Source organism: Chlamydotis macqueenii, chromosome 3, assembly GCF_036417535.1.
Source record: "Chlamydotis macqueenii isolate bChlMac1 chromosome 3, bChlMac1.mat, whole genome shotgun sequence".
Taxonomy (NCBI): domain Eukaryota; kingdom Metazoa; phylum Chordata; class Aves; order Otidiformes; family Otididae; genus Chlamydotis; species Chlamydotis macqueenii.
In genome coordinates, this window is record NC_141558.1 from 102760505 (window position 1) to 102786594 (window position 26090).

The 26090-nt window shown below is 37.3% G+C and overlaps 1 protein-coding gene across 7 annotated transcripts in view; it reads right to left on the reverse strand.

Moving 5' to 3' along the window:
- QKI (QKI, KH domain containing RNA binding) overlaps positions 1–26090 on the reverse strand; it is a 165498-nt gene that overhangs the window by 82748 nt on the left and 56660 nt on the right. For all 7 annotated transcript variants that reach the window (XM_086743745.1, XM_086743747.1, XM_086743744.1 and 4 more), the window contains exon 3: positions 22687–22803. In XM_086743745.1, the coding sequence (XP_086599871.1) occupies positions 22687–22803 (117 nt within the window). The remainder of the gene's footprint in view (positions 1–22686; positions 22804–26090) is intronic.

Sequence of the window (26090 nt, forward strand, 5' to 3'; positions counted from 1 at the left end):
CTAAGTCATCCCAGGATACTGAAATCCATGCATTCTGCAAGTTCTGTATGTCCTAATATTCACCCTCACCTCCAAGTAATTACATAGCTCTTAACGTTACAACCACTATAACTGCTGGTACGAAGACAGGGTGAACAGACTGCAATTGAAAGAAGTGGTAGAACATCTATTTTGATACATATGAAAATTACTCTTCTCAGTTGCAGAAAGCAAGAAACTGTTTATCATCATAGAAAATGTATCTGTAAAAATCACAGATAAATCAGCATTTATGAATACAGTTAGAAAAAAAAAAAATGCCTTCTGCTACTGTTGTCACTATTCTGCGGAGACTTAACACCTTGTTCGCAATTTCCTCCTGAACTCTCAGGCCTGATCTTGTCCATCTCATCAAAATGCTGCAGAATTTAACTTCCCGCTGCCTATTGGTGCGATCATTCCTCACTTTCTTTCTTCTCTTTAAATATCCTTGAAGATAGTCTCAAATCTGTTACACAAGAGAACATACTTTTCTTAAAACAAACAAACAAAATCTCCAAAAACGCCACTAAGCCTGTTTAAACCAAGAAGTTTTTCTAAGCTAAGCTAAGGCCAGTAACAAGACACACAACAAAAGCACAGTACCCTAATCACAAAAAACAGCTGCTCAATACTCTTCTTGAATTCAGGATTAATGAGGCATTGGCTACTATAGCAGTGCCCTATTCACAGTATGACCAAAGCAACAGAACTTAATACACACAAAAAAACCCCTACACAATTAAAATCCAAGTTCTCTGAGATTACATGTTGACAAATCATACTGCAGCCCCAAAATTTTAGCTTCAGGTTCACCAATAAGCTATTTTCATTTTAGCATATAGGAATCTATGTACGAAGCCCATGATGCACAAAGCGAGATATGGGGAAAAAAAACCTTTTAATTCAACCTGACTGTAGAATTGTTACATCAGTAGTATACACGGACTCTATATATACACACAGGGAGAATGAAAGTTTCTGTGATTTACATAAAACTTTAATAAATTACACATGCCATTATACTATACTGAAATTGTATTCAGTACATCTTACTGTTATCCCTCTTTTTTACCTAAGCTTAAATCAAAGCCATTTTTTTTCCAATTTCAGAGACATTGACCAGAAGGAATCATCAGAATGATCTAATCTGGCCTCCAATATATCACAGGCCATTACTCTTCAACAGAAAAAGAACTGCTCTGATAGCAATCATTACAAATTGGTTTTGAGCGAATCCAAGGTCATCATAACTTGACTCTGCTAATACACAGAATTAAAGTTTGTTTCTAGATGGACTCTTCACATTTTCTTGAAGAGAATTTTGAATCACTCAAAATCTGATTCAAAAAATTTCCTATCTTTGAGCCACAGACATTCCAAGGGCTACATGGTAAATTCTCCTTGTTTTCTTTTACAGTAAATTTTGAATTTTTACCACTTAGAGAATCACATTCTTGTCTCCAGTGTCCAAACGGCTAAGAAAAGGGAGAGAGGGAATAAAGAACATAAATATCATCACTATCTTATGTAGTTGTGCTCAGAAGGACCTCAGTAGAGAGAACACTTTAAATACCAGATGCATGCAAGTACATTGTTATGCAGCTAAAAGGTAGAAGCATAAATGTGAGACATGCTCCATAGGTCCCAACCATAAATAAAATATTTTTCACATTTTCAGTGTTTTAGTCCTGATAGGCAGAATCTGAGTCTGCTAGAAATTATGATTCATTGTGTACATCTGCAATAAAAACAAGTTTTATGACATGCTTTCAGCAGTACTGTTTTCATCAGAGAGAAAAAAAAAAGCATGTTTAGCAGGTGAATATATATTTCAAATGACAACTACCATCAACTCAAGATTATGGGGGGAGATAAGGGGTCTGAATTTTCCTCACGTGGTACATAAACCTTGTCACCAGGATGTTTAACAAACAGTATTCTTCTGGACAACTATTTGGAGAGCTGAAGGTCAACTCTCAGCTCTTCTAGATTTTTCATGTCCTAAAGCTTCTTGGAAGAAGAAATCTGAGGGTTTTTTTTCAAAGGTTATTGAAACAGTAAGCTTTTGCTATTTGAACAAGTGCATGACTTAACACAACATCTTTGTCCAACCGAAGAATTAAATTCAGGAAAAATTGTCAATGTGGCGAGTGCAGAATATTACCCCATTCATTCATTCCAACTGGCATTTTTCAAATGGAAAAAAAGAGTTAGACTGAAAAAGAGAATTTCCATTCAGTCAGATTTAGGAACCTCACTCTAGGGCACAATCAGATATACCGGAATTCCCCCCAAAAGCGACTGCAACTCCTAGAAGAATAGTAATGAACACAAAGGGAAAGTCTGCTCATGCAAAAAGGGTCTACAAAGGGCAATGACTAAAGAAGTTCTTTTACTTCTTCCACATTTTAGCACTGCAAATGATTTCAACACAGCAATTTTCCTCTCTCCAAAGAGATCTGCATGTAGAGATTATGTGACAATACAGCAGACTAACACGTGAGTATCACATTGTTTTTAATTTTGTATATCAAACAGGAAATTTCTCTAAAAGAAAACACATGAAATACTTCCTCAAAAGTCTAACTGAAATGCGTAACAAGGAAAACGCTCAAAAAACGTCAGTGAATTATTTTCAAGTCAATGAAATGTTATCAGAACAATGTAATTTAAGCAGAAAAATCTGACAGGCTCATTGTCTTTGATTTACAGAGAAGAAAAAGTACAGTATGGCCATTTAAGACTATTTGTTCTGGAAGAACATAGTCCCTAACTTTACCTAAGTTGCGTTTTTGTACGAAAACATATGAAAGTTTAAGGAAGTCTCAACAAATGAGTTTTGATATTAGAAAAAGCTATCTATGACCGGACAGTGTGGGTTGCAACACTCACCTATGAAGTCCAATGACTATTCAATGACCGTGGCTGATCAATAGGAAGCGATCTAATTACTGTAGAACTTAATCCTGCATGGATGAACCAGCACACTTTATACTGATACTGTCTTGTAGCACTGTTATGCCATGAAATAACCTACTAATCTAAATGCACCTCAAATTCACATTCCACTTTTTAATTTTTTTTACAGTGCAGCAGAAATTGGAATTGGAAAAATACGTAAAGAAATGGACAGAGATTATTCCACTTCAAATGTCAGATTATAAAATATCTTATCAAATTCTTATTTAGTGCTTATAATTGTTTACTTTGTATGAAAAGGGAATTGTCTGGTGACTAGGAACAAATTTACATTTATTGACTTTATGAATTATCTAAAGAAAATGCAATCAGGTGAAAAATTATTGCTAATTATATGCAATTAAATAATTTCATTAAATTTATCACTCAATATGCCAAAAAAACCACATTTACTTAAAAATAAAAGCAGACAAACATGTAGTTTATGAGATCTCAAAGTAAGGCTTTTTATAATTTTCTTTCTGTAAACCATGATAAATTCACACAATTTAAACTTTTTTTTTTTTAAAAAAAAACCCCTGACTTCTCATTACAGTTTGTTTGCGTCCTGTGAGATTACAAAGTTCCACTATCAAATAAAAGCTAGCTTTCTGCTCTTTAACAATGACACTGTTTAGGTTTTCCACAACACAAGAAAATCTCTTAAGTTTTCCACATCTTATAAAACCTTTTCAGGTCTTGTTTCATCTGCAATGGTTTGTTCTTGTTTTGGTTTTTTGTGGTTTTGTTTTTTTTGTTGTTGTTGTTTTTTTTTTTTTTTAATTCTAAGGTTATATCTAAGACTAGTCATTACTGCTAACTATTCAAGTATGTGCAATATGCCTTTTGAAGAAACTTTATTAATTGTGCCTAATTATTGCAGGCAACCAATCTTACTTTCAACATGTGACCTCTATTCGCCAAACAGTTGAAGCTCTGAAGTTTTAGTTGAATTACCATGCGTTGCCATATTCACTGAAATCCTCAGAAGAATTTTGTGTATGCACTTTAAAGGTGTTACAGTAACTACTCCTTTTCACTCACTGTTTAATATTTTTGCCAAATTAGTCTAGCATCAAACATGCAGCTTTCACTTCAGAATAAACCTGTTCAAGCTTGCTGAACACAGACGTTCCAAACTTCCTAAATAAAACAACTAACCCATTCTTTAATTCCTTTGGATGAATTAGATAAAAAACATTTAAGTATTACTGTAACAATTCTATACTCTTTCTTATTGTCTACTGATGTATTTCGTACATTTGCAATTTTAGAATATTCTTCATCCTGGTCCACACAGATTACCAAATCATTCTACATTAACTCCGTTGCCTTACTCCTCCTTGTTATTTCTGTTTAAATACGTAAAAAATAGCTGCTACTTACAGAATTCTATCTCAGACTGAAGAGTTCTCACCCAAAATACTGCATTCAGTTTCATCACATACTTAAGAAATTGAAGAGGAAAAAAATAAGCCGATTACAAAATCAGATCTGAGGACATTTCTTTATAAAATAACAAATATTAACAGAAGCTGAGAAAACCAACTACATTATAGAAAGAATGCTTCAAACACTTGGAATAGAAAAGCTCAGGCAATAAATTTTTAAAACCCCTCTTTCTGACATGTAAGCACTGCAATAAAATATCAAAAAACAGTGAAATAAGGGCCCATGGCAATAGATGCTTCACACAGAGAAATGGTATGGAACAGGACAGGGCACGCGTCTTCCAAATATATAACTTTCATACTACAGATAAAGATTTTTTTTAAACTTGTACTGTAGCCACTATTAGTAAAGTGCAAGATTTAAGAGTAATAAAAAACTTTAAAATCAAAAAACCCAAAACGCCAAACCCACCACACCAAAAAGACAAAACTCGTTTTTCTCTACTGTCACTAGGTTCACGAAAACTAAACAAAGCCGCCTCCAAACAGCTGAAAAAATCCTGTTAATTTTCGTCACCTCACGTCTTCCCCACCAGATAAACGAGAGCATTATCACTGTTTAATACAAGTTTTAATTGAGTACTGTCACTGGTGGGAAGAAAAGTGCGGAACCACTACTTTCCATATCAAACAAAGCAGGTAATTAACAGCTATTCTGGCACAATCCCTTATCACCAAAATACACAACACTGTTAAGTTCTCTCAATGCCAATGCTTCGCTTCAACAAAGGAAAGCTGATGTTTCAGGGTCACATTCACTCCTTTAATACACAGGCATAAATTTACTGCTCAGTCAGACACCTATAATTAAACACAAGAAGAATATAATTCTGATATTCAGACATGCTTGCATATGAGTGGGATATTTCCCCCTGTAAAGATGATTGCCTTTCATTTTTTGGTTTCAAGTAGCTACAGTTCACTTAGTTTTGATTACATAGCAATTAGATATGCAAATACAAGAGATCTAAAAAAATGCTTTTTCAAATGTCAGATTGTAAGCAATCAAGCTTATTCTTTTCTCCTGTACACACAAGCTATTCATTAAATAGCTATTGTCTTAAAAACATTCCAACAGATTGCATTTATCAGGGGTTTAGAAGCAAGTATTGGAGTGCACATTATCCATAACACAGCTCATCAGGGAATGAAAACGATCTTACAATTAATTTAATATATACATGATAGTGGTTAGCTAAGTTGGAACCAAATACCATATTCGCTGGGCACTTTTCCCACTACTATTATTATCAATACCTAAGCTCACTACCGTCGTCAAATTAACAAAAACTCATTAGTTTGTATATTTAATGATACTGTACTGGTAATAAATTTCACAGTTAAAAATACAGAATTATTGAATATCAATATTTTTCATTGTATATTGAAAATACATTCATATCAAGAAAGTAACTATGAAGCCATGCGGTTAGAATAATTTTGCCAAAAATTATCATTTTTGACCACCCCCCCCCTTTTTTTTGGGGGGGGGGGGGGGGGGGAAGACATGTTCTATTAGAAGTGCACACACCTAGATCACCTAAATAACGTTGGTTCTTTGTGACTCATTTCATGGGGCCTCTAGAAGCAGTTCACAGTTTCAGAGATCCAAGGATCATAGGTTAAAATGGTGGGAAGGGTTGTTTGCCAGCAGCTCTGAAGAGCCCAGAAAAGCAGAACTACTGCAACATTACATGGACTAGTCTATACAGTATTGTTATCCACAGCTATGGTCTGCAGTTGATAGTTTGAAAGCCTGCTCTTGCAAAACTCTAAAGAAGCAAGAACAAAATGGGATGGGGGCAGAGTTTGGTCAGTTGTTTCTCTAAATGATCACAGAATCACCTCTAACTTAACAGCAGAGGACAAAAGATCCCTAAAAGCAAGCCTGTTCGTGACTCAGCTGTGAAAAAATGTACACTAACAAAGGAAGGTGAATCAGTCATATCTTAAGGCTTAGCTTTCAAGCCAGGTAACTGAAGTAAATAAAATGCTTTCATAGTTGATTCCATGATTGGCAACCACCCTTCAAGATGTCTCTCTCAGGAGCACAGATCCTTTTTAAAGGTCAGGAGAGCAACAAAAATTACAACCGATGCCTGATTCAGAGGTCTGTTTAAAAACCTGCAAAAAAAATCAGTTTAACTCTGAAATCCAGCTGTAGGAACTGAAATGTTCTGGAAACTCAGATCCAAAGAAAAGCTGGAAAGGCATTTTACAAGAACTGACATTTATGAGCTAACAGATGAATGTGTGTGACAAATTATTTGACTTTTGAGGGTCTTCAAATTTGCTTTTTTTTTTTCCCTTTAAATGTTCAACCTGATTTTATCTTTCCCTCCTCTTGCAATAAAGAAGCACCATTGCCTGGCAACTTGCTATTGTTGCCCATGCAACCTTTATATTCCTTCTGTCGCTTCTTCCCTACAAGTCACTATAAACAACTGTTTGAGTAGCAAATGTAACCTGCTGTCGTAGTTTAGCCCCACTTGGGACCAGACTTCATAGTCTGGTCCCCTCACTGTCCAATGGAGAGATAATATAAGAAAAAAAAGCTCGAGATTTGAGATAAGGACAGGGAGAAATCCTTAAAGTTACCGTTATAGGCAAAATGGACTTGACTTGGGGAAAACTATTTGTTTATTATTAAAACCAAAGCAGGATAATGTGAGAAAGAGAACAAGACAACTTCCCCCCACCCCTCCCTCTTCCCAGGCTTAACATTATCTTTACCTCCGTCCCCTACCCTGAGCGGCACAGGGAGGAAAAGGTAACGGAGGTTATGGTCAGTTCATCCCACATCGCTTCACGCTGCTTCTTCCTCCTCGGGGGAAGAACTCCTCACATTCCTCCCCTGCTCCATCGTGGGGTCCCTCCCACACACCACAGTCCTTCGTGAAACTGCTCTGGTGTGGGTCGTTTTTCAACGGGGTGCAGTCCCTCCACAAGAAAAGCTGCCCCAGCACGGGCCTTCCATGGGCCACAGCCTCCTTTGGGCATCCACCTGCCCCAACATGGGATCTTCCATGCGCTGTAGGCGGATCTCTGCTCCTCCGTGGGCCTCCATGGGCTGCAGGGGGATAGCTGGCTTCAGTATGGGCTGCACCACGGGCTGCACAGGAATCTCTACCAGGAGCAGCATTACTCCTCCCCCTCCTTCTGAACTGACCTTGGCATCTGCAGTCATTCCTCTCACAAGAAATTCTTCAGAATCGGCTCAGGCAGATGCCTCTCAGGTTCTCTTCATGTCTCATCTCCTCTCCATTACTTGCAGCCGAGCCAAGTCGGGCCCAGTCAGCCACCCGGCGGGAGGCCAGAGGGTGAGGCCTGCAAGGCCCACAAGGCTCGCGCCTCCCCCTCTCTGCCGCTGCTCAGCTGCTTCACATCTTCCCTTCTTTTTTTTTTTTTTTCTGTTTTCCCCTTCTTAAATACATTATCGCAGAGGTTTTATCACAGAACATTCTGCTACCAACTGGCTCAGCCCTGGCCAGCAGCGGGTCTACTGGACAAAGGAGAAACTTCTTACAAAAGCTACCATTGTAGCCCCGTCCCCCCCAGATAAAACCATTACACCTACGTATCTGAACTCCTACCCACTACAGACTGATGTAAAGAATGATACTGCTGACAGGAGAACCAAAATGTTCTCTCCGCCTGCAAACACTCCCCCATCTATCACATGGTTCTCCAAGGACAACAGTGCAAAAATCCTGCATGTACTGCTGTAAAGGCCAGGATTCGACAGGTATACTCAAAATGCCAGACTTGCCAGTTTCTGCAACTGGCAAGACTGGTGGTGCAGCATTATCTAGTCAAATTGACTAAACTTAATACTCCAACTTGCAAAAACAACCAATTGAAAGTGGGTTCAATAGGAAAACAAGTAATAGGCCAAATATGATACATTTTGAGCCACTACACTTTACCTGGTATATTCTTCTGCTCTAAGTCATGAAACATATATACAATTAGACTGCAAATAATAGGTCTGAAGCCTGCAGTAATCAAATAAAAGAAGACCTCCTTAAGGAAATCAAAACACAATCAATAGGAAACGTGTTTTTCTCTTCAAAATATTTGTTTCTTCAGGTGTATACAGACACATGTCAAATTCTAAGTACCTGATTTTTCTTCAAATGGGAGAAATGGGATTTTTTTAAGGGAAGGTTAATTTCACTATCAAATTAACTATTCTAAAAAGGTGTATTTCAAGATAATTTGAACTTATTGTTTAAAAGGCCGGGTACTGAAAATTTCCACTAGTCAGCCTGGAAAAAAAACAATTCTGACATTTACAATACCCTTGTCTCCTCGCCACATATTGACTAATTTCCAGATTAGCTTCAGTATTTCAAACAGCATTAATAACTATAAAATTTATCACTTATTTTGGCTTGTAACACAGCTTATATTAAGATCCTCTCTGATTAATGCTGTTATGAGTCAGTGTGAGTTAACAGATTTAATTTCTAGGTCTTTTTGTCAAAATTTAAGTGCACATTCGATTCTAGTGTTGTCAACTTGAGATAGGAATGATTGTTTCAAAGCCACCTCAAAGACTGCTTGGTCATTTGAAGCTCACTTACTCACTAGATGGAGTGAATGCAACATATATTATCAACACAAAACAATCTATACTTTTCTCTATAAAAATTCATTCTAAATCAAATTTCTTTGTCAAATGCTAGCTTTTAGTTCTTCAAATTACATATTACAGTATGTTTTGTCAGTTCAGCAAGCTAGTTAAAATAAAAAATACACCCCAAGACTCCCAGCAACCTAAAAATTAAAGTCCCTCGAATACATATGGTTGTAAATATGTGGGGCATTTCAAATAACTAGTACTGCATCTTAAGTGGCGCCCAAATAATTCTGACAAGTGGATCAATTAAATCAGTTAGGTACTTCAGGTGGATTCAGATAATCTGCTAAATGTGGTTTGGCATTCCAATCCTTTGGCAATGTCTGATTGCCAGGGAAGCATTACTCATTTCTGTATAGCTGCAGGACTAAACATTCCAGATAACCATTTATAAAAATACACCAAACTGCACACAAGTAGTGACAGAGTTGGTATTCATGTGCTAGTGATCCCATCTTTCAAAAAACTGCTTCTGCCTTATTCAAGATGAGCATGCAATTGCTAAAGTGAACAGCAGCTTTACCATAGAACGAACCAGGTGCTGTCAGTACTTCTTTCCTTACAAGTACCATGACAGCAGAAACATTAGGGACAAATAAATTAAGGTACCTGATCACACTAAGAGGGAAAAAAAAAAAAAAAAAGAAAAAAAAAGTAGTTTATCTAGACTCAAATGTTAGGATCCCTTGTCCAGAGCTTAAAGAACCTAAGGATAGAAAAGGAACTGGCATTTTGACATGGAGAAACCTGGGAGCCGTTAAGAGAAAAAATACCGAGAACTGGAAGACAATGTTCACGCTTTGGACAAGATTTTGAAAACTGTTCTCCAAACTGCAGAGACAATATATGTACAACACTCAGACTATATCAAGAGAGGACAGGATAACAGAAAGACCAGTTTTCAGCTTTTTATTCTTAACATTGGGGTCTGATTTTGCTGGCCATCGAGCCGGAAAGTTTTATTAAGATAAATTGCTATCAACAGTGTTAAAAAAACAACACAGAAAATCACTACAATGCCAACACTCAAAGCAATTTTTAGAAAACCTCCAAAAAATTAAATAATCTCTCACCAGAACATCCTGTTCCTTTTTGCCTCCATGAAATGTTATCCTCACTGGAAATAGTCATACTAACATTGTGCCACAACACACGGTCAAAACAGTAGGGAAAGATTGGGGGGGAAAAAAAGTAAAACCTGCACCAGACTTACTAACCACAGAAAAAATACTATTATACTTCACATAACAAGTATTATATCCACACATTGAGGTTATATGCACTCACTGGCCACATGCCAGACCAAGGCATTCAATTAAGAGGCTGTTCTTTGCTTCTGAAGAAAAAGTGCTTACATTTGTGTATGGAAACACTAGTATACTTGCAAAATGATGCATAAAAGCCAGGGCAGTGTGGTTCATAATTACATTGCCTATTTTACTTCTGCCAGGAAACAAAAAGGATTTCAAGAATTCTACCAATTAATCTTTTAACCTTTAATTTTTACTCATTCCTCATGTCACACCTACAAATTACCTGAAGAAATCTCTAGTCAAATCTGAGAGTAACACTGGCATATACTCTCCACACTTCTTGACACTCTCCACATCTCTTCAAAAGCTACTACATTCAGAATTCATGTTCCAGTAATCTTGTGTCAAGTAAACAGTGCAAATTCACCAATCACCATGACTCTTAGGGAGTATTTTTTAATGATATTTTTGCAGTTGCATGTTTTTCTTCCCTTTCAGATGGTCTTCTGCACATTAAATTATGTTAACTCTTAGTTAGTTAGTAGCATGAGTCTGTCACTGATTATGCCTCACATTATCTTCCTTGCTTGAATTACTCAAGTCCCCCACCTGCAACACTATTTTAACTCCATGTGTTTATATCATTCACTACCTTAATGCAAATATATGAAGCGTTACTAAAAACAAAAACTCAGTTTAGTGCAACTTTCACATTTGCAGAGGATAAATGAAGCACCATGGAAATCAACTATCCTTTTATTATAATGATTTATAAATCACAAGATCATTCAGAAGAAGGTCAGCCAGGACCAAGATGGAAAAAGCCAGAGAAGATCTCCCTAGAGAACTGAGAGGAACAGTAAGCCAAAGCAAGGAAAATGAATATACCTTATGAAACAAGAGAGAATTTTGTGAAAAAGGACCAAAAAAAAGTTTACCTAGTTTAAAACAAAAGGCACAGAAATATTAAGAGACAGATTTGTGACTGTAAGAAGACTCAGGAAGAAAAAATCTCCCACAGCTCTTGCTATGAAAATATAACTGCTCTGTACAATTTTTTTTTCCATTTTTCTCTTCAGTACTGTGCATATGTTCATTCCCCAGAAGTCTTAGTTGTTCACACATGAAAACATCCCTGTGCTTCCCAGCAACTCCGTGGCAAATTCATAACATTTTTGTACCAAGTAGACATCTCCCTGTACTGATTCCACCCATTCTCATCAAGTTTTCTACATAATTCTATAACATCTTCTAACAAAATCAACCAAGAATTTTATATTCCCATTGTTATTTACAGCCAGAGTCTTCCTGTTACTTTAGCTGCCAGTTATTCAATTTTCTGAGATGCATGCAAACTGTTGCCAAATAAAGTCTCTGCCTTGCAGATTATACTTTCAACACCCAAAAACAGCGTAATGTTTTCTTCATTTCAGGCTACTAAGGTTAGAGGACAAGATTTTGGTTGTCTTGTAGAAATATAGTACTGAATCAATTTATGATCCAAATTACATTTCAGAATTACTCACATAAACAAATCTGTCAAGCAATCATGAATACTGTGCGTTGTATGTGTTCCACAGCAAGTTCGCAGCACTTAACATTCAAATCAGGTAATTTACACTAACCGTCAGATTCTATTAAATTAAACAGTCTCCAAGCAAGTTCAGTACTGGCCACTGCTAAGTTACATGTTCTATTACTGCAAGAGTAACAAGTTTTCTTTAACAGAAAACCAGATTTGTGTACCTGGTCTTAACAAACATTTGAATTAAGTTTTCATCCTTTCATGCAGATACTCAACACCCACTTTAATCTGAGTTGTTATGCATTTTAAATACATGGGTTTTTTTAAGATGTATTCACAGTGTGCATGCACTTCAGTAAGTCCTACATTCATCAAAACATTCCCCATTTACTGCCCAAAAAAGATGTGAAAAATGTGAATAATTAGCAGACAGAAGCTGCTAATTATTCTCAGAAAAGGCTAATAAAAATGTGCAACTGTCAGGAAATCCCTCTCTATATCAGAAAAGTGTAAAAATCAAAAACAAAATCTTGCAACTATAGCTAGATAGATTGTAAAGGATACTGTCCCACTGCATACCAATTAACATCTACACAGCAACTTGAATTTCATTAATGTTCTTCATATACTGTACCGTAGGCCATACCTAGCAAAAAGGTAACCTATGATTAACAACATCCATTTTAATCCAAGTCTAGGCAAGCAAAGGCTAACACAGAGCCAAGCAGATCTGAGAAAAGTGGAAAACTGTCAACATAGAATCATAGAATGGTTAGGGTTGGAAGGGACCTTCAAAGGTCATCGAGTCCAACCCCCCTGCAAGGAGCAGGGTCATCCCCGACTAGATCAGGTTGCTCAGAGCCTCATCCAGCCTGGCCTTGAACGATTCCAGGGATGGGGCATCCACCACCTCTCTGGACAACCTGTTCCAGCATTCTACCACCCTCAGTGTAAAAAAATTTTTCCTAGTATCTAACCTGAATCTACCCCCCTCTATTTTAAAACCATTACCCCTCGTCCTATCACAACAGGCCCTACTGAACAGCCTCTCCCCATCTTTCTTGTAGGCCCCCTTGAGGTACTGGAAGACCGCTATCAGGTCTCCCCGGAGCCTTCTCTTCTCCAGGATGAACAGCCCCAACTCTCTCAGCCTGTCCTCATAAGAGAGGTGCTCCAGCCCTCTTATCATTTTCGTGGCCCTGCTCTGGACCTTCTCCAACTGGTCCATGTCCTTCTTGTGTTGGGGGCTCCAGAACTGGACACAGTACTCCAGGTGGGGTCTCACCAGGGCAGAGTAGAAGGGCAGAATCACCTCCCTCGACCTGCTGGCCACGCTCCTCTTGATGCAGCCCAGGATGCGGTTGGCCTTCTGGGCCGCAAGGGCGCATTGCCTGCTCATGTTGAGCATCTAAAAACAAGTTTAAATGGAAAACCACTCAGATGTTTTAGGAATTACAATTTGTAATGTTATCATATACCTATCTTTTTCAAGTTGAAAATGAATTCAGTATCTTTCTGCAATTGAACACTACAGATTACTTGTCTCTATCTGGAAAATAATAAAGTAGCAGAAAGTAAAATACCTCTATCTCCTAAATGTTCAATTAGTAATTTAAGTATTTAGTTTCAGCAATAGTGGTATCTTGCTTTGTGCTTACTCTTTCACTCCATGCAAAAGAGCCTTCCTATCAGTCTCAATAAAATTGCTAAATCTGACCCTAAGGAGCCATATCCAGGACAGTAAACAACAAACTATATTCAGTCTGATGGCAGCTCCGGCAAAAATATTGAGAACCAAGAGCTGCCAGGAACTGATACCTACTTGAGAAACACACAGGCATGCTACTTTCCTCCCTGAATCAACAGGTTCCGCCTTCATTCTCACATTTAGGTAGACTCAGTCTTCACACAGGATAGGGAAATTCCTGTGAGCCTCAAACTAAGTATGGTACTTCCCACAAATAAATCCAAGCACAGTTTCACAATACTCAGCAAACACACTGAAAACACAACACCAAACAAAAATTATTTCTGGTAAACAAGCTTATAATATCACATCAATTCTTTCGAAAATTAAAAAAAAAATAAAAAATAAAAAAATAAAAAAATAAAAAACCACAAAACCCAGTCATAATATACCAAACATAAAATCATCCACTGAAGGGCAGCCCAATAGGTTAAGGTCATAGCCTAGAAAAACCTAATATCCAGAAAGAGTTTACTGGTGCTGATAAATGAGAATGGTGGTAAAGTCTACAAAATCACTAGTTGTCCTTCACAGCATATCATGGTGGTAAGGAAATATCACTGAATCTATCATTTGTGGAATCTCATACGAATCAACTTCCTCGTTTCAGTATGATTAGATAATGTTCAACACTACTACCCATGCAAGAGAAGATTAGAGTTTTAAGAAATCATGTGACTGTACATAAGAATGTCCACACTCTGCTAAAACAAAGTCTCACCTAGTTCAGCAACTTCTTTTCTATCATCTTCTGCTGAATAAGTGTGGAAAAACTCAGGTTACAGTAGATTTTAAAACCATTCACTCCTTCTACTAGTTTGCTAGACGAAGTAAAACTTAAATCATACAATCATAGCATCTTTAAGGTTGGAAAAGACCTCCAAGATCATCAAGTCCAACCATCAACCTAACACCACCATGTCCACTAAACCATGTCCTGGAGTGCCACATCTACACGTTCTTTGAACACCTCCAGGGATGGTGACTCCACCACTTCCCTGGGCAGCCTGTTCCAGTGCCTGATCACTCTTTCAGCAAAAAAAGTGTTTCCTAATATCCAACCTAAACCTCTCCTGCCAGACTTGAGGCCATTTCCTCTTGTCCTATGACAAGTTATTTGGGAGATGAGACCAACACCCGCCACCCTACAACCTCCTTTCAGGTAGGTGTAGAGAGCAATGAGGTCTCCCCTCAGCCTCCTTTTCTCCAGACTAAACAATCCCAGTTCCCTCAGCCGCTCCTTGTAAGACTTGGGCTCCAGACCCCTCACCAGTCTCACTGTTCTTCTCTGGATGTGCTCCAGCAACTCAACGTTCTTGTTGCACACAGTATTTGAGGTGCAGCCTCACCAGTGCCGAGGACAGGGGCACAATCACTTCCCTAGTCCTGCTGGCCACACTGTTCCTGATACAAGCCAGGATGCTGTTGGCCTTCTTGGCCACCTGGGTACACTGCTGGCTCATGTTCAGTCAGCTGCCAACCAGTATCCCCATGCCCTTTTCCACTGGGCAGCTTTCCAGCCACTCTTCCCCAAGCCTGTAGTGTTGGCATGGAGTTGTTGTGACCCAAGTGCAGGACCTGGCACTTGGCCTTCCTGAACCTCATAAAATTCACCTCGGCCCATTGATCCAGCCTGTCCAGATCCCTCTGCAGAGCCGTCCTACCCTCGAGCAGATCGATACTCCTGTCCAATTTGGTGTCATCTGCAAACTTACTGAGGGAGCATTCAATCCCCTCATCCAGATCATTGATAAAGATATTAAACAAGACTGGCCCCAAAACTGAGCCCTGGGGAACACCACTTGTGACAAGCCACCAATGGGATTTATCTCCCTTCACCACAACTCTCTGGGCTCGGCCATACGGCCAGTTTTTAACTTACTGCAGAGAACACCTGTCCAAGCCATGAGCCACCAGAATGCTGAGGGAGACCGTATCAAAGGCTTTGCTAAAGTCCAGGTAGACAACATCCACCTTTCCTAGGTGGGTCACCTGGTCATAGAAGGAGATGAGGTTGGTCAAGCAGGACCAGCCCTTCATGAACCAGGCATGTGCAGGACAACCAGGGGATCAGGCCCAGCCAGCATGGATTCAGAAAAATGGGTTTCTACCATAGAATAATTAAGATGAGTCAACTACTGTTCAATAGACAGAGAATTTTAATTTATAAAACAGATCTGTTTATACACAGATGTTCTGGCAATGATTCAAGATTTCCTTGATATATACTTATTCCAGTACACTTCATGCTTTTTTCTATTTCAAGATAATCTAGATTTTCTTGCCTCTTGCTTGTAAGGTTTTTTGCTCATAGGGAACTGACAGAAAAAAAAAATAATAGAACTACAATACAAGTTGGTTTCTACTAGCATGGCTGTACCCCTTCTAGTGTCCTTAACAAAAATACTTTATTAGATATTCCCATTATCTAATTAGCTCAAAAATCAGTCAGCTATTTACCAATTCAACTGCTCTCAGAATAAAATGACATAGAATTAAGTATTGATATCAAAGTTAATGATAGCCAAAGGCTTCAGCTACTTTTTACATCACATTGGAAAACTTGTGTCTTAATAGTGGTAAAAACTGCAACTTCGTATTGAGCACATGAAGAAATATATCCAATATATACAGGATATATTCAGTATGCAGCCAACAAAAAGCAAAAGTATGTATGAAATAAACTTATCTAAAAGTTGCATTGCATCAGATATATATCAGTAATATTTTCTGAAAGAATAATTTTGCTTTGCAATAATTCTTAAGGCCATCAGGCACCTAAATTTTTCTGTCCTTCAAAATAAAATCATTCTGCTCTTGATAGTAAGAGCATTCCTCAGACTGTTAAGTGAAAAGACTTCTGCAATACATTACGTGAAACAAAAAGTGTTTGTAAGATCTTATAGAAAACTTAAGGAAAACCTTATCTTCTTGTAAAATTCATTCCTATACATAACTAAGCTAACTGTGCCTACACTGTATTCTTCGCTACTGTCAATGTAAACCAAATATTTTTAACATAAAGAAAATATGTAAGATTCCAAAGATGATACTCGAGAGACTCTGGACTACAAAACCCACATAAAGAGGCTTAAAAGGAGTCAGCCTTTAGTCAGGGATAATTCAAGAAATAACGTCTGTTACCTGCAACATCGCCGCCTTTTGAATTTCCTGAAGCATAACTTTTAGCATTTAGTTATGTAATTAAATCAGTAACTTGCTAAAAGGATTTTTTTTTTCTGTGATCACTTTTTCCTTTTTATACTATTAGCTAATAGCGTAAACTCTTGTCTTTTCAGAGGATCACCACTCCCAGACTACCACGGACACAACTTAAGAAATTCTGTTTTGTGAGTGAAAAGGGAAAAAGGCCATGCTTCAGCAACTCTTTAATAAAAAATAATAATGAAATCCAGCTTTACAACTCCTCTGTCATTCAAAATAAGTGGTTACAAATGCAAAAAAGAAAAGGTTTTTTAACTGGAATAGAAAAGCCTATTTTCTGAAGTACTCACTACAATGAGGTTTTACGCTCAACTTCTGGAAGCGGTATCGACCACCAACTATATTCCTAAACAGCTTGGATTCTAAGCTAGAGGATTTTTCTTATCCACACAACTACATACAAATTCTCATACAGCCTAAAATGGGACGTTCTTCACTGTGTATTAAAATAGTAGTTGTGATATGCTGAATACTAAATTTGGCATTACCTTTATACAAGTACAACTTTTTTGTTTAAAGTTAGTTTAAGAATAAAAGGCCAATTACTACAGTGCTCTTGTTTTTCACTTTCACACGCCAATGTCCCCAAGTCTTTTATCGTGATTTTTCCCTGTTATTTCTAACAGTACTGACAAATACTCAAAAATCCACCTTCGCAACTAGTTATATATTTTTTTTTAAATTGTCATTCCAAGCCGTGGCCATGATTTCTCAACATAGATATATGAAATTATCAAACAGTATGCTTCTGTACAGAGGCAGATTTTAGAGGCAACGGGTCCGAGTCATACAATTTACTCCCAGAAGACAAGAATAATGATGGCTGGTCAATCTTTCATTCTGAAACACATAACTTTACCATTTGCTACCATATGCTAAATACATTCCATTCCAATATATGTGTCAGCACCATAACTTTATTATTTGTTCACTCATAGTACTTTTCACAGAGTGTAAAAGTTGAGCATCCTAAAATTAGGGTAGCAATAATAGGGCTTTTCAAGACACACTACAAAATACATATTATTTAATGTCAGTAAATTCACTTTATAAGCTAAACTGAATGTTTTTTAAGACTTTTCATTGGAAATCAAAGTGTATCTGATGGTATTTCAGAGACTAAAAGATATTAAAATGTTATAAATGTAATAAAGTATCCTGATCACAAGACACTTAGATTTTTCCATTCTAATCTTTTTCTCAAGCTTTTCATAAGTACCAAGGATAATTTTAAAATGCACTTTTAGCCTTCCTATTAAAAAGAACCTCAAAACAAAACAAGCTTAGAGAGTCCAAAGAAACTGAATTATTTATTTATTGTGACAACTCTGCACTAGCCAAAAGTCAAGACTAGTACTAACTGAGAGCTTGTCTTCTATGAATCCTTATGTAATTTTTGCTTGCAAGGTGAACAGTAATGTAGGAACAAGCAAGCTGTAGGCCAGGAACCACAAATCAGTTCAAATGATCTAACACAGAGCAAAGCGCAACAGATTTGAAGCTGTTGCAGTGGATGAAGGCATTGACCTCCTCAAATTTCGAACTGCATAGCTCCTGCCTTTCTCTTTGAAACAACCAATTTTAAGAAGAAAATTCTGTATATCGTAACAAGATGTTTCCTCATGAAGTAAAAACAAATGATGCTCTCTCCTCATACACTGTTCTAGAGGAAAGTCTTGACTACAATTAGGAAGAAATGGGAAAAAAAAAAAAAAAAAAAACCAACAAAAAAAACCACCCCACAACAATGTAGTTGACCAAGACTGCCACAAGCCAGCAGCCTGATGCTGTAATGCTGCATACCTCTAGTAAGATAATGGCAGTCAATGCGTTCAAGAGCACAGAGCTGACTCCCTGTGGGTGTGCCAATGTCTGTTTTATGGAAGTCATGTTAAGACAAGGTAGATGACAAAAAACAATGTTTACTTATCCATCATTGGGCAGTCTTCCCTTTTATTAAGCAGTATTCTTTGATTAGTGTGAAAATTGCTAGTTTTCCTCACTACCTAATCAGAGGTGCATTCAGACTGAGCAAAAATTGTCTTGGTCTTAATAAAGTTACACATTCATTAGCTTTTGATGAATTCCTGCAATCTCTCTCCCCTCCCCAATAATCTCCTTCAAGTACCTCCAGGCTCTAATCACAATATTCTCAGTAATTAAGGTTTTGATTTTAAATTTGTCTAAAGCTGCCTAGAGAGATGTTCTGATTACCAGCTGAGCCTCAGATACAAACTGTTTGAGGATTTCCCTTGTTTTCTGGGGGAAATTTGTCAGCAAGTTTCAAGATTTGATGCTAGTTCAAATGATTTGGCTATGTGACAAAGATTTCTAATTCTTTGCTTCTGTTCATAGGCTTACACAGGAGAGTAAAATTCTCTACAGAGCAAATTTAGATGGTTTATTTACCAGCATGTCAGTCTTTGTATTTTCTCTTGGATTCTGCAACCACTAGTGAGGTAGGAAGAGAAAAGTAGATGGACAGTTTATGATACAGTATTTAGTACCATGTAGCTGTCACATTACAGATGGACACTGGTTTAGTAAATAATTCCTTCCCATATCTAATATGGTTGCTTTTACAACTAAAAAGCACTGACTGACAAGGAAGTTGGTCATCTTGTACTGCAAGACTAAGGAGTTCATCTGTAAGTACAATTCATCAGGAAAAGAGGCAAGAGCCAATAGTAAGAAGTGTACTTACTCTCCAAACTGATAATTGTCACTCATTCTTAATTTGTCTGTGATCATGTCTTGAATACAGCTTCCAAATCGTTATTTTTAGAAGAAACACCTTATTGGAATGCATCACAAACTGCACCATAATCAATGATTATCAAATTCTTCCTACTGCAGTAACAATAGTATATCAACAAAAAGTCCAGTCTGAAAAATATAAACTACTGACTAATGTCAATCACCTCGGGAGAGCAAAAGAGCTACAGAAAGATTCCAAATGGATGGCATGAAAACAGGTTTTATTTGACAGTCAACACTGGTTTACAACCAATACTATACTACTTGGCATTCAAATATATTATACTATTAGATCATTCAAATATATTGAACTACTTAATATTCAACACCAACTGCAGTATTATGTCATGAGAACATCCATAGTCAAGTTATTCTGTGCTCCAAAAACATCAGACCACAGACTATTCAGAAGAGGTAATGGGCATTAAAGCACTGACTGGATTAGTTTGTGGCTTTTAACGTGTATGAAGTTCTAGCTGATCTGCCATACAGAATTTGTCTTTGTTGAAGATACCTTTCCTTTTCTTACTAAACTTAAAAAAAAAAAAAAAAAAAAAAAAAAAAAAGGGGGGGGGGGAACAGGACGACACAAAACAGGTGACATGGTGACATACTCAGAAGGTCTCAGCTCCTCTAGGCATTTTTTCTCTAAGCCAAAACTCCAGTAACTCACGCTGCCTGTTCTCCTTTGAACAGCTACCAAAAAAAAAAAGTGGGCGCAATCAGTCCAAAAATACCACTTCTTCAGAGAATAAATCTGCCCAAGCTATCTAGAGAGGTAGCTCCCACAGGAGAGGACAGGTTCTGAAGCACAGTGGTGGGAGGTCATGCACACTGAACATAACATGTTTCTTCCTTTCTTTTTACACTACTGTAGCTGTTTGTAAGTACAGCTATTGCTGACACAACTAAGTGTGCTTTTCCACACAACAAAGTCAACCTGCAAAACTTTTACGGACGTATCAGAGACATCATTGTAAATGACTATCTTATACACACATACGTTCACTACTAACAATGAGGTGTTATTTCTGGACCAGTTTTCTGAAGAACAGATGCCTAAATGGTTTAGCTTATACTATATATGAACATAAATGAATCAGAAATAACATTTTTTATTCAGAAAAAAGTTACATAACCTAATTCACGATTAATTGCTCCAATCTAGAATTACTATTCCAGTAAACAAAGAGGGAGCATCAATAAACTTACATTCTGCCCATAAATGAAGGTAAGAATTGTACTGTTGATAAAAACGTCTTTTTAAAACGATGTTTAAACAGAAAAAAAAACCTGAATGAACTTTTAAGTACTCACTTTTTTAAGGTATCAGTACTTCTCTTTGAAATTGACAGAAATAATTCATTGCAAACTAAATTTCAGTATATTCCACATAGTGAAGACTTACTTCGTTACACATGTAATCAGAAGTCTTAACATCTAATTAATCTACCAGTCCAAAAGCGGTAGCTTTCAAGATTAGATCAAATCATTTTCTCTTATAAAAACTAGGTGAAGTTTGCAAACACTTAAAAGGAGGCAATATTTTCACTAAATCTCCTTCCTCAGGATATATTTGGAAAAACAAAACAACCCCCCCCCCAAAAAAAAAACTACCCCACAACCAATATGATAGAACATGTAAAAAATTGACTACTATTAACAGTCACAAAGCTATGTAATTAAGATTGTTCACATACTGGCAACCATACACTTTGCTTCAAAATATAGCATCTACACCCACACAATCTGGTGTGTTGGGTGAAGCACGCTGGAATTTTAATACTCAGAAATTTTAATGTCTCCTAGTTATAGGAAATCTGCATTTCAAAATCCCGTACAAAACTATCAACTCTAGAAGTTCCATTTACCTGTTTACAATTTAAAACTCGAAAACAGTAGGACTCATTTATATGTTAAATGTCTCCCCAGTCAAGAGGTAGAAGGGATTCATGACACCAACTATGACGATGTTAAAAAAATAAACGTTTATAAATCAAGCTTTTAGGATAATATCACCCTCTTACTTCTAGAGAACCTAGACAACCAAAAACTCTAGGTTAGAATGGATTTTTACTCAAAAGCCATCAATCTAAATATCCAAATGAGCTACAGGTAGAGTAAGAGAAAGGGTGGTGACAGTAAGACAGTAGATTATGAAAACAAGAGGCATCAAATTAAATTTGGAAGTGACACAGTCACAAGCTCTGGGAAGTCTGAGATTTTTAAATGGTTAACAATTAAAACAGAAAGCTAATGTCTACGTGCTACCAGAGAATGTATTACGTGGCTGATCAGATCAGGTAAAGAGGGAGTTTTCTAAAGAAAGAACCAAAAGCAAAAATACTTATGGGAACAAAGAGGAAAAGAGTACTGTTAAGTGCACATTTCAAAACTGCAGTGGAGACACTGGCGCAACTTCAGCAGTAGTAACCAGAGGTGGAGGGAAATAGCTAGAAAATAAACTTGCAAAAATAAATTACTTCAAGGAGTTACCACCAGAGCAACTTGACATTCAAGATGGCTCTATCTTGAAAAGTGTCGTTTCCCTATTTATACGGGCAGAACATGTGTATTACAGGACAGAGCAATGAACAGCCCTAATTATATCACAGCTCAGCCCTAATTACATCACAGCTCGACCTGAACACAAAAGAAATCCAGAAACACAGTGCTCTTGGTTTTCTTGGACAGAATTCACCGCCAGAAACACATTAAGCATCGCTTCCAATCCACGCTACTTACACAAATCACTGCTTTGGTATTTCAACACAAGAAAGTTATTAAGAACACCTTTAAGGTTAACAGCCCCTCAGAAAAATATATTTAACTTCAATTTTTACCTTTACCTTGTGAAACATAACACAATTAGAAGTTAGTTATTAGCGAAGAATACTTTATAATTGCTAGTTAGACTCTCAATTGCACCATTACAGAGGATGCACATTTAACTTCTTTAGGGCAGGCTGTGTTAAGTCTGTAAAAAACACTAGATAATGAAAACACACATAGTAAGAACACAACAAATAATAAGAGAGACATGAGCTTACCCTCCATTAGGAAAAAAATCTACGCATCTGAAACCACACTACTTTTCAACAGCTTACCTTCTTTTTGTCCCTCATTGAGCCCTTCCCTCGGACCATTATCTTGCATCCTGTTTCTGCCTCAAGCTGTTTAGCTGTTAGTCCTCTGGGCCCAAGGATTCTTCCAACAAAGTTAAACTGGGAGGAGAAAAAAAAAAATTATTTCTATAAAAGTAAGTAAATAAAATTAATTTAAAATTTAACAAGATGTGTTTCTGTCTCTAAAATATCATCAAGTGTTTATTGGTTTAGAAAACCATACTATAGACACCTGAGGTTAAAGAATGACATAAGTATCTTAGAATCATAGAACGGTTTGAATTGGAAGGGACCCTTCTCAAGGGTCATCTATTCCAACCCCCCTGCATGGAGCAGGGACATCTCCAACTAGATCAGGTTGCTCAGAGCAGCGTCCAACCTGGCCTTGAAAATGTATAAAAGTACTACTTTCATACATACCTACGTGATCTCTACTTTGGGAGATAGAAGTTTCAGGTGAAAATCAGATTTGAAGTTTAACATTCGATAGTCTAGAGCAGGGGTAGTCTAAGGTCCTCCTCATTACGTTGTATGAGCTCTTATAGAAACTGCCAGCCACCCTCCTTGACCACTGACATGACCAGACATGCCCATTAGTAGGCCAATGTGCATCACATCATGAAAACACTGATACAGCCCGTCCCAAGCAGTGATCAAGGAAACAAAACCAAGCAGCAAGCAAAAGGAGCGAGAGGGAGCCAGCAAGATTGAGAGAGTGACGCCAGTGGCGACAGCACCCCCCCACACACACACTCCAGCCCACCCCTACACCGAGCACAGAATACTCTCTTTGGCCAGTTTGGGTCAATTATGCTAGCTGTCTCTCTCCCAGCTTCTTGTGCCTGCACATTAGTGAGGCCTGGGAAGACAGACAGTGTCCTTGGTCTCATTAACAACAACTCCTATCATCACTTCTGGAAAACCTTGGTTTTGCCACACACAGACATACGTGTGAATTTTATATACACACACCTATATAAAATATGTGTGTATATATATGGGTATGCAGGCACATGACAAAAGCATAAGTAATTTTTTTTTAAGTTGCATCCTTTACTGAGTTGTGCATACAAGTAGAGCAAGTATTTCATGTGGAGTTGGCTAACTTCAGTATCAGCAGACAACCCCCTGCCCACACTTAACACAGTAATACTGCCATTTAGCCATACATAGCATTATTTCCTAGTTATTTTCCAGGGGTTTTTTGCCTTTCATTATTTTCAATCACACATTCTGGAAATTAAGACAAAAATTAAAAAAAAAGCACTGGGTGAAGGTAGCATTAACATACAGCAGTACTCTGACAACAACAGTGCAAAGATGAATCACTAGGCTCAAAGGATACATAAACCTAGAAATTTCATACTGAAGATTAAATTCGAAAAAGATATTAAGAGAACAGGAATAAGGACAGAAGTCTATTTTAGATCCTGGTAAACAAAGCTATTCACTGGAATTACGAAGAAGTTTTTGGCTTGCATTTTCTCAGCTAATTAGAATTGGTTTTGAGTACTACAATTTAACATACTTAAAATCCTTATAAAACTGCAAAGACCAGAAATTATTTAGGAGGAGGTAGAAATCATGAACACAAGTAAATTAAAATTCTTCAACAAAAGTAATCGTGCTTCACAATGAAACCAGTTAGAGGTAATAAACTCCAATCTTGAAATATTATCCAAATCCTGCATTTTTTTTTTTTTACACATTTCATGCTTAATACCAAAATCATACCACTACCTTACATAAACAGCATCTTATTTGCCTTTCTCCACAATCACACTTCCTGCACACTAGATCTTTAGGTATCTATCCCATTCCACTAGTAAAGCTAAAACAATATTGCAAACCTGACTTTAAATCACTTTTCTAATCAACACACAAGCGGACTATCATTACATTTTCTATCTCCCAAGAAAAACAGCAGCCTCTGATATTTTCATCTGGATCATGATTAAAAGAATAATCAAATTCTAAGATAAGATAATTTGGATAAAGAATTTAAATAGAACAACTTATGATACTCAGAAAAAAAGCACAAGAATTCATATTACACTCAAGCTCGCAACTGTATTCACATTATCTGAACACTACTTAGAATTGTGGCTTCTAGTTGAGAAATTGCCGACTTAAGCTGCAACACATTCTGTTAAATGCTAAGCCAGTTTCTTTTCTAGCTACTCCCCAAATATTCTCCTTATAAAGAGCCTTCAGAAATTGTTCCAAGGTAGCTCAATCTCCTCTCTTTTCTTTCCAAACTGTATGCATTACCACCTTGAGCTTTTTTGGAAAGGTATTCTTTCTAAAAACTGACTGTTCTTGTTACCTCTCTTGGGCCCTCCAATTTGTTCATTTCTTAAAGCAGGATGCCTCGACAAGGCAATACTTCAACAGAGACGTTAACAAGGTTAAGCTACTGAGAACAATTATATCTTACCAACTGCATTCCGATTAACACATCCCAGCTTCTTTCCCACTCTACAAAATTCAGTTCTATGTTTGGTTCAACATTCATTGACCCCAGATACTCTTTTCCATTATCTCTGCCTTGTCAGTTTTGCCCAGTTTTGTATTCACATGCAACTTCTATACCCCCTACAACATATTGCTCTACATTTGTGTAATCAATTCCACATCATTGACTTCAGGCACACTAATTTCAATAAAGTTTTGAATTTCAACTCCGTCTTTAAAAGCATTTGATATAACTTGTTTTCTAAGCATACTTTCTATCCCACCAACCAAGTTATTCTTGAATGTGTTAAGAGATCCAAGCTGAAGGAGAACTCTGCAGGACCTCACCTGAGGTGTAGTCTTAACTGAGTCATCAGTAATCAATTATCACTGTTTAAACCAATTATTGCTTTAATAAATTATTCCCAAGCTTTTGTACTGATGGATCACTGTCAGTATTCAGTTCCTTAGGCTATCATCTCAAAGTCCTATCTGAGAACTCCATATGAAAAAACAATTCTGACTCTTGTGAAGGAACTAGGTAGAGAGAGAGTAGTGACCAGCAGACCACCGCTCAGGAACAGTGTAAACTTCTAGCTCAAAAAATTTTACCAGAATTCATCTGTATCAGCAGCAGCTACTGCTTCTCTTACCTGCCACATCAGGTAGATATCAAGCAGAATTATCAGAACCAGATGTATCTGCCAAATTCAAAAGACCATTTTTATCACATTTAACTCAAGATTTCTCATGTTCTTTGTCCCATACTCTCACCCAATCGTACACTTCATCGCCTTGTGTTTCCCTACGAATAACACACCTGTGTTCAGGAATACTGCTTGTTCTAACATTTGTACAGAGCCAAAGCTAGGAATATTTCTGCATAATTTCTTACAGTTTTTCTCTCTCTGCACTTGTCCAATTCTCTATGA